The sequence below is a fragment of the Coffea eugenioides genome, chromosome 8, assembly GCF_003713205.1.
Source record: "Coffea eugenioides isolate CCC68of chromosome 8, Ceug_1.0, whole genome shotgun sequence".
Taxonomy (NCBI): domain Eukaryota; kingdom Viridiplantae; phylum Streptophyta; class Magnoliopsida; order Gentianales; family Rubiaceae; genus Coffea; species Coffea eugenioides.
The window spans coordinates 31,983,873-31,993,920 of record NC_040042.1 but is presented as its reverse complement, the minus strand read 5'-3'; the positions used below and the strand labels follow the sequence as shown (position 1 = coordinate 31,993,920).

The window sequence follows — 10,048 nt, the reverse complement described above, 5'->3', positions numbered from 1 at the left end:
AAGAACTTTAGTGTAGTACACGTAGTTTAGGAGCGGAGGCAAACAATTGGCCAGTGGCATGATAGAAGAGTTAAAAGAAAAGAAAAGAAAAGCGAGAAAAAAAAATGAAAAATGAATAGTGAATAAAGAGAAAAGAAAATAATTAAGGGGGGGGTTGTTTTGTCTAAACATATAATTAAGGGGGGTAAAGTGTCTAGAAAAAAGTTTAACATGTTAAACTGCAACCCGCTGCATTACTCAAGAGGATTTGTAAAATAATAATATATAAATTAGATAAAAGAAAAAAGAACAACAAATTGCTATGACCCTGAAGACATATGCAACATAAAGAGCACATTTAAAGCTAGTTTGGATGTTAAAATTTGACGGGAAAATAAAAGAAAGTGAGGAAAAGAGGCTTCTTTGAGTTGTTAGGGAGGTCTTTAAGGGAGAAAAAAGAACAACAATAAGATGATTTGGATTGATCTCACGTGCAGTTAAAAAGGTTTTCTACCCGTATTAAAGATATTCTTATAAAATTTTCAAGTCCTTAAATACCATGTTTTAGGTTACCATACATTTACAAAAAACAAAAAAAAAAAACGCTTTCAAGCACTAAAGGTGCTTTTAAAGTGTTTGATAACTAATTTTTTTATAATTTAAGAAATCCAATTTTTAGTAACTTAAAATCACTTTTGTTAAAAATACTTGTATCAGAAATATTTCTTTATAAGTCACTGCAACTCGAAACAGGATCTAAATGTCTATTGGACAAATTTTGGTAGAAATATATATATATATATTCAAAATCATTCTACTTTTTTCCTAAACTCCCAAGGAACATTAAAATCTTTTCATAACTTAAGATTTCTCTTCTTTATTTTCTATCTTGAACTCCGAACTGTGGCTTAGCATTTTAATATGACACAATTTTATTTTGCTAAACTAATTATCGTATTATAAAGAATAAATTTTACAAGTTAATGATATTTCATATTCCATTAAGTAAGATGTTCAAAGCTATTTATCACCATTCTAAGTATCTATTTCTTAAAACCTCATATCCTACACTATATGATAAAAATTAACTCTAATACAATGAATAATTTTACTCGTGCAATATAAAAGAAGAAATTATTTTTTTTGAAAGATAAGATAGGAAATTGTTAAAGACATTCCAAAAATTATAAAATTTTATCATGGAAAGCAATTTTAAATTTCTATATAAGAAAAGGGGAAGTCTTCATATTTACAAAAACACTGGAGGAGGCAAGTATAATATATCCCAAGAAAGCCAAAAGCTGCAACTGGCACCCAGCCAAAATAGACATTAATTCACAAAAAATAATTTTAATTAAAGAAAACAAAAAAAAAAAGAGAGAAAACCCAAAAATCCCATTTTTCCCGTTCTCTGTTCAGTGTTTTCATACATTACGGTGGATCTGAAACCAATCCTTACGTCCCTCCTTCTTCTCTGTGTGCTTTTCTGCGTGTGAAATTGAGAGAGAGAGAGAGAGCGATAGTAATAGAGACAAATATTCAGCAATGGGAAGAGGAGGAGGTGGTGGTGGATCTATGGAATTCGTGCAAAAACAAGTGATCCCATTGGCCATCAATCTCTTTTTGCTTTGCATCCACAATGCTTACTGCTTTTACCTTCCTGGGGTCGCCCCTGAAGACTTCCATACGGTATAAAATTAATGATTTTAGATATGTTGATTTTATCTGCATTTTGAAGATTCGCAGAACCCATTTGTTGTTTTTATTAGTTCTGTATGGATGTATGTGAAAGAGTGATTTTCGGCCTGCCAAAATCTGTTCTTTTTCTGGGATTTCTTGGTTTTGTGATTTTTCTTCTTTAATTGGGCATTCTAGGATTTGTCGCATTTGGGTGGCATTGTTGAATTTGAGTAGAAGTTTGAGTTTACAGATTTAATTAGAGAAAATGGTTTTATTTTTTAAGGGATTTTTGAGAAAGTGAAATGGAGGTAAGGTTTTTGTGGGTTTAATGTATGAATTGAATAGGATACATGTAACTAAAGTTTGATAGGGAGTTGGCAATTTAAATTCCTTTTCTCTTTTCTGGTTAAAAAAACCAGTCAAGCATTTTTAAGGTGATTCTTTTGTAATAAAGTAATGTGAGGAGGAGGGACTTAGTCTTGGATGTGGTTTTGAATTAAGATCCTAGTTTGGTTCAAATTTGATTGTGATCATACTTGAAGCATTTTCGTGGTGATCCTTTTGTGCTCTGGAAATGAGATGCTGAAATAGAAAAATGTAAAGAGTCTGTGAATAGACAGTCCTCTTTAGTTGGTATAGTTAGTGGTACTTCCTGATGAAAAATTTCAGATCACCTTGGAGAGGAATATGGAGTTAGGATAATAAGCATGAAGAGTGTTGAAATCAATAGCCTTAGTTCTGGATTCTGCAGTGTTGCATTGTTTGCGAACAAAGACAGAGCTTCATTTCTTGGGCATACGCATTTCGGAGGCAAAATACGAATATACTGTGTTATTATATTATTCAAATGTTGCAGGCACAGATTAGTTGGCCCAAAGCTGTTAACTACATATCTGTAATGCAATGGTTCTGTGCACAGCCTTCAGAATGACATGTACCAGAATATACTAAGAATTAAAGGCCCAAATTGGATAAAAAAGAATATTAAGTATGGGATCTTCGATTCTGTATGTGCTATGAGTTTGACCTAATGAAACTTTAAAGTTTCTTTTTGGCTCGATTGTGAGCAGCAATTTTGTTTTTTGGTTTCTTGTTTTGGGCATCATATTCTTATGTGATTGGTGATTTGGTCGCTGTGAATGTCTAGGCATTTATACATCAGCTATGACCTTTATCAGGTGTAGGGTAATTTATTGGCATAGTACCACCATTAAATGCTAAAGATGCAACTCAACCATTCAGTTGTACAACATTCTTTGCCACTGAGTTTTTCCTATTCTGTATTGGAATAAATTTCCTTCATGAAGTCAGGTTTCTTGGCCGTCTCATTTGTGAACAGTTATATTGATTTTACTCTAGAGGGGAAGTGAGATAACATGAGAAACCAGAAGCAAGAAATAAGTTGAATGATTGGAGACAAAGTCATTAAGGTTGAATTCAGATTGAAGAACAAGAATAACTTATATACAAGTTGATGTTGGATATGCACAAAAGAGATCCTATCAATGCGATGTAGCTTTTAGTATATCCATTATGTTTCTACAAGTTATTGTCCTCGCTTTAGCACATCAAAGAAAGGTTGTAAGAGTGTCATTGATGAATATTGACATGATGGAAATGGATGTCTTGTTCTTATCTATTCATTGTTGCTTTTACATCTAATTATTTGCATGTAGAATGCATGTCTAGTTTTAGGCAACAATAACACCATTTGTATGCTATTTGTGGTTTGTGAAGTTGAGCATCTTCGAGACTTCTTTAATTTTCGTCATTGTTATTGTCATAAGTGGTGGTTTTGTTTTTGTAGCCTCTCATTATGATTGTCAAAGGATTTAAAGGAGAAGAAGAAGATTAAACCTGAGTAAACTAGGGAGTAATGGTTTTTTTTTTTCGTCCCAGTCTGAGTAGTGTATTTATTTGGATGGAGAACTCTTTAGTCAGCATAAATAGGGACGTTGGGAATACTGGCAATTCACATTTTGGAGCATACTGCCTACTAGGATAGCAAGAAAAAAAAGAACAAAAAAGAAGATGAAGAAGAAGAGAGAATGACCATGGTTGATTCTTGCAGGATGCTTCTTTTTCTGGAATCAAGGGTCACAATGGAGCTTGACTTTTTAACTTTTCAGGCTTCTGGGGTTAATGCATCAGCAGACTAACCAACAACCATAAATGTAGCTCATAATTAGTTTAATAAAGTGATACTGCTGAGCCAGAACATGAAATTAGTGATATGGGTTTAGTTTTTTGTTGACTTCTAACTGAAACTTGTTTTTACCCCTATTTGTAGAAGTTCTATTTCTGTGGTTGAAAGTCTAAGCAAATCTTTTGCTGTTAAGAAATAATTGTTAAATGCTGGAGTTCTCGCTTACCTCTATGTTTCTGGGTAAAAGCCTATCCTATGTTCATCAAATCAATTCAGAAAATTCTATTAGTGAGCAAAGTCAAATACTATTAAGCCTTGATCTTCAATAATATGGAAGGCATATGCATAAAGAAAATATTTAATGTTAATGATGCATAAGACAGTAAAGTTGGTATTGTACTATTTATTGTTTCCCTGAATTGTTCAGCTTCTCCTGTATTATTCAGTAATCTCATTATTAAGACAGTCCCAGCTATATAGATAATTTTCATTGTCTTTTTGGTGGTCATTTCAGGGTGCTAATTTGAGTGTGAAAGTGAACAAGCTGACTTCAACAAAGACTCAGCTTCCATATTCGTATTATTCTCTTCCTTTTTGTCATCCAGAAAGCATAGTCGATAGCAGAGAAAATCTTGGGGAAGTGCTTCGTGGTGACCGTATTGAGAACTCGCCATACGTGGTTAGTATTACATAAGTGAATAATAACTTCATTTTTTGACTGTTCTGTTCATCAACTCACAGTTCCATCTGGTTTTGCAGTTTAAAATGAGGGAACCAGAACTTTGCCATGTTGTTTGTCGACTTATTCTTGATGCGAACACAGCGAAAGAGTTCAAGGAAAAGATTGATGACGAGTATCGTGTCAACATGTAGGTGAATATATTATCAAAATTTGTCTTTATTGACTTTCCTGCTGAGTTGATTGGTATTATATAAATGCTTTTATGTGGCAGGATCCTTGATAATCTTCCTTTGGTTGTTCCCATTCAGAGGGTGGAACAACAAGCTCCTCCTGTATATCAGCTTGGTTTTTATATGGGGTTTAAGGGTCTATATGCTGGTGTGAGTAAACTGACTATGATAATAACTCTTTTGGAATCTCATCCATTCCCCCCTTTTCTAAGTCAGTGTTTGATTATTTTGCAGACCAAGGAAGAAAAATCTTTTTTAAACAACCACTTATCATTTACAGTTAAGTATCATAAAGATTTGCAGACTGACTCAGCTAGGATTGTTGGTTTTGAAGTTAATCCATATAGGTTGGTTCTTCAGAGACCTTACTTGATTGTTCAGATATTCTGTGTGTTCACTATCTTCTACAGTTCCCACTAACGATCTGGTACATACATGTCCAGTGTCAAGCATGAATATGATGGAAAATGGGGTGGCAATAATCGTTTGACCACCTGTGATGCACATGCAAAGAGAACTGTTTCCAACTCAAATGCTCCACAAGAGGTTGAAGATAAACAGGAAGTCATATTTACATATGATGTCAATTTTGAGGTAATCTAATCCACATATGAGATTGCTTTCTAACTGATCTAGTCATCAATTTAGTTAGACTATGTAGGAAATTCCAATGATTTGGGCCCATAATCTAATTTGCCGCTGAATTAGACATCTCTGTTACCAGGAGGTTTATATGGTTTTTGACCATAAATCCCTTTATTTTTTTCTCTATTTCATCTCTTAAACATGATATGATTGTGTCTGGTTGCTTAAATTTGATTGTCTTTGCAGGAAAGTGATGTCAAGTGGGCCTCAAGATGGGATACATATCTGCTGATGAATGATGATCAAATCCATTGGTTCTCGATTGTAAATTCTTTAATGATTGTCCTATTCCTTTCTGGCATGGTTGCAATGATAATGCTGCGGACTCTTTACCGTGACATCTCCAAGTATAATGAACTTGAGACCCAGGAAGAGGCCCAGGAAGAAACAGGCTGGAAACTAGTTCATGCGGATGTTTTCAGGCCCCCAGAGAAGTCAGATTTACTTTGTGTTTATGTGGGTACTGGTGTGCAGTTTTTTGGGATGGTCCTCGTCACAATGATGTTTGCTGTCCTAGGGTTCCTTTCTCCTTCAAATCGTGGTGGGCTTATGACAGCCATGCTATTCGTTTGGGCTTTCATGGGTCTTTTCGCTGGTTATGCCTCTACCCGTTTATTCAAGATGTTTAAGGGAGCTGAGTGGAAGAAAATTGCACTGAGGACTTCATTCCTGTTCCCGGCCACTGTCTTTGGGATCTTCTTTGTCTTAAATGCACTAATTTGGGGGCAGAAATCATCTGGGGCTGTGCCGTTTGGAACGATGTTTGCTTTGGTGTTTCTGTGGTTTGGCATCTCAGTTCCACTTGTCTTTGTGGGCAGTTATGTTGGATTCAAGAAGCCAGCAATTGAGGATCCTGTGAAGACAAATAAAATACCCAGGCAGATACCAGAGCAAGCATGGTACATGAACCCTATTTTCTCCACTTTGATTGGGGGCATACTCCCATTTGGAGCTGTTTTCATCGAGCTCTTCTTCATTCTGACCTCAATCTGGCTGAATCAGTTCTACTACATATTTGGATTCCTGTTCATCGTGTTCATCATTCTGATTGTCACTTGTGCTGAAATAACCGTGGTCCTTTGCTATTTCCAACTATGTAGTGAAGATTACTTGTGGTGGTGGAGATCTTATCTGACATCTGGCTCCTCGGCGCTGTACCTCTTTCTCTACGCCACTTTCTATTTCTTCACTAAGCTTGACATCAGTAAGCCTGTCTCAGGGATGTTGTATTTCGGGTACATGCTTATCGCTTCATATGCATTCTTTGTGCTTACAGGCACCATTGGCTTCTATGCATGCTTCTGGTTCACAAGGCTTATTTACTCTTCTGTGAAGATTGATTAATGAATATGAAAATTTTCAGAAGTTAGAGAGTTTCTGGTTGAGTAAGCAAAAAATGTACCATTACTTTAAAGATATAAAGAGAATTATTCTTCTAGCCTTTTAGAGGTTACATTATGTCATACTTTTGTAAGTGACAGAAGCATTTTATTGTTGCATTCTTTCTTCAATTCAATAACTTTTACTGCCTTCTTGGTGTTTGAAGGGTTAAAACATTGCTCCCTTTGACTCTTGTATGTTCATGTCAGTTTGGCCCTTGATACATTTTAAACAAGATTTTTATACATCAATTTATTCTCTAAGCCAAGGATAAGATGTTCATAAAACTTGACATATATTGTGATGTTGAGTTAAATCGTACCTTTTTGTCTTCCCATATTGAAAAAGACAAGATAATTATAATTTATAAGATCTGAACCAAACCAACATATAGCTCTGATGCAAAGGAGTTTGCAGTTTGGTTTTGGTTAGTATTCCAATGGCACTTGCCAGTATTCAAGGCTGTTTGTATGCTTCCTTTCTGCGTTTTCTTGATCATTTGAGTTTTTTTTTTAATTTTTTTTTGGAAAAAGGAAATATTATTTACTATTAGCAATGGCTGTTGCATAAATTGATTTTTAATGATGATCTCCTTTAAGGTGTTGAAACTTATAATCCATTCAAATTATGCCTAGGAAACTTTATGAATTAGTATAAGATTAAGATAAATTGCTGTCCAGTCATTGATAGTTGAAATGTAGACTCCAAATGCATATCATGTTTTTCTTAATTTTGTATTCTTCTTTGAATTTTTTTTTTTTTAAAAAGGGGAAAAGTTGGAGGAAAAGGAAACAAAACTGAGGCGAAATCTTTCTACATTAGAAGAAATTGGTCATGTAAAAGAACAGAGGATAAACGCCATTTTAGGTTTGGTGGTTAGTCATTCGTCACTGCATCTTTGATATGAAACCAGAATTGGTTTCATTGTACTAAAGGGTTAATTAATTAAACCCAATTCATAAGTCAAGGAATGATTGCAAGAATGACTTCCATTTTCATTGAATGATTGCGAGAATGATCTGGCAAACAATAGGTGCGGATTTCACTAATTTTGATATCTTTCCTAATCCTTATACCCATCTATCAAACACTTGCCCAATTTTTATGAATAAATTTTATATACATTGACAATGTATACAATATCATCATTAGACACATAACATAGGTGTAAAAGTTAGATTTTAAATTTAAATTTTGTATAGTCGTCATTTATTTAACGCTGATAGTGTATACATTATCAGTGTGGGAAAGATTAATCCAATTTTTATTGATCACACTAGTCTAAGGTAGTGCAAAGAATAGCTTAACAGAAGGGGTGAAAGTGCACTTGTGGGCATTTGGGAGGTACCTGCACTAACTTTTTTATTTAGTCAAATTAAGTTCTTTTTTCTATTGCTAAGCCACCAAAACAACCAATGAAGCTGTTATGCTTTTGCGTCATAATTTAGTAATTCAACATCTTGTCTAAAAGCCATCAATTCTATTCACTATTTATTTTAGTATGTAAACAGTTTTTTTTATTAAACCAATGGAAATAAATGTCTCGGATTCAAATCTCTTTTTTCTATTCCACGTTTATCAAATTCCACTCCTCCCGACCTTTATAAAATAAATAAATAAATAAATAAATAATGAAAATTTAAAGGCGATGGAAACTTTAGTCATCTTAGTAACAGAAAAAAATCATCTTCATAGATAGTTTATTTAGTTGCTAAAAATGAAAAAAATTAGAGAAAAAAGGATCCCAAGAATATCTTTCAAAATCAAAATTTATTTCAAGAATTATAGGCTAACTTCAAGATTTGTTATGCTAATAAAAAATACGCTGAAAACAGCTAAATAACAATTGTTTTACATAAGGGGGAGATTTAGACGTTGTTTAATAATCCAATTCAGCATTAAACTTAATGAATTTAGATTTCAATATGTTTAGACACGTTTGATAATGAAAAATTGAACATCTGAATTAATTAAGTGACACTGAATTTTCTAGATAAAACTTACTTTAAAAAATAAGTGATAAATTATTCATTTATCGTTTAATATGATATATAGTCAAAATATATTAGATTTAGCACTTAATAATTTAATAATTTAACAATTTTAGATTTTTAATTTTAGATTTCAGTCCAAAAGGTTCTACAGCGGCCAATTGGCCAAAACGGTATTTAGGAAACTAAAATCAGGGCTCCTCTCTTTCCAAATTCCGCAAGGAATCACTTTCCAACATTCATCAAATCACAGATATCACGTACTAGGAAGGCTAATTCTTTTATACTAATACTTAGAATGGTAGAGAAAGGAATCGCTTTCCGAAGTTCATCAAATCACATATATCACTTACTAGGAAGGCTAATTCTTTTATACATACTTAGTACAATAGAGAAAGGAAGAACATGTTACTTATTCTTTAAAAGTTGAATTCTTGGTGTTTATTTTTTCGATTCAGCAAGTATTCTTGAGTTTGATTCTTGATTCTTGAAAAAGGGTTTTCAATTCCAGTCGTTGAAAACTCAAGGAAGAAAAAATTGAATAAAGAGATGGGGAAGAGCAGTAGTAATGATGACGAACACCGTCTTGATTATTCGAGTATTGAATTGGATCCCAAGTGGGATAAATTTCATATCTTGGTTGCAGTTGCAGAAGTAGAGAGGATCAGGTTCGCGGAGGAGGAAAAAGAAAGGAAACTCAGGCGAAATATTTCTACTTTCTTGAAGCTTCTTGGGGAAAAAGTAACAGAGGACTCATCAATCCAGAATGATTCAACTGGGGTCACTGGATTTCAGCTTCTTTCTGATAAAATTGATGTCAACTTCACAAAAGGGAAAAGATCGCTGATAAACAAGGCTGGCTCCAACCACACATTATTGTCCAAGGAACTTCCTTCAGCAATTTCCCCCCAGTTTGATTTTGAAGGCAAACATCAAGAAGATGATGGCAATCACGTTCTGTTATCATATGGGAATATAATCAGGAAACCCCAATTGAAGAGACTGAGATCACCCAGTGAAGAAAATTGTACTGATCATCAAGAAATAGAGATGCCACGTTCCAAGAAAGCAAAAGGGAAGCCTAGATATCCTGATGGCCCATCAACATCAACTATCAGTACTACTCCAGAGAAATTCAAGAACAGAATTTTGGAAGTTGACAGAGGAAAGCATTGTATTTGTGTTTCAAAAGGTGTTAACAGATACCGATGTGAACATGCATTTCAGTAGGCTGCTGGTGCCATTTAAGCAGATCAAGAATGGGTTTCTGACTGCTGAAGAGCAGGCTCGTTTTGGGATCCCAACCGGAAGTTTG

General features: G+C 34.2%; 1 protein-coding gene across 1 annotated transcript; it reads left to right on the top strand.

Moving 5' to 3' along the window:
- Nucleotides 1-1,336: 1,336 nt before the first annotated feature.
- Nucleotides 1,337-6,873, top strand: LOC113781212 (transmembrane 9 superfamily member 8-like). Its single transcript, XM_027327089.1, has 7 exons — nucleotides 1,337-1,668; nucleotides 4,320-4,484; nucleotides 4,565-4,674; nucleotides 4,759-4,867; nucleotides 4,952-5,064; nucleotides 5,161-5,311; nucleotides 5,549-6,873. Exons 1-7 carry the CDS (start codon nucleotides 1,525-1,527, stop codon nucleotides 6,704-6,706), a joined length of 1,950 nt encoding a protein of 649 aa, XP_027182890.1. The 5' UTR covers nucleotides 1,337-1,524; the 3' UTR covers nucleotides 6,707-6,873.
- Nucleotides 6,874-10,048: the final 3,175 nt, after the last annotated feature.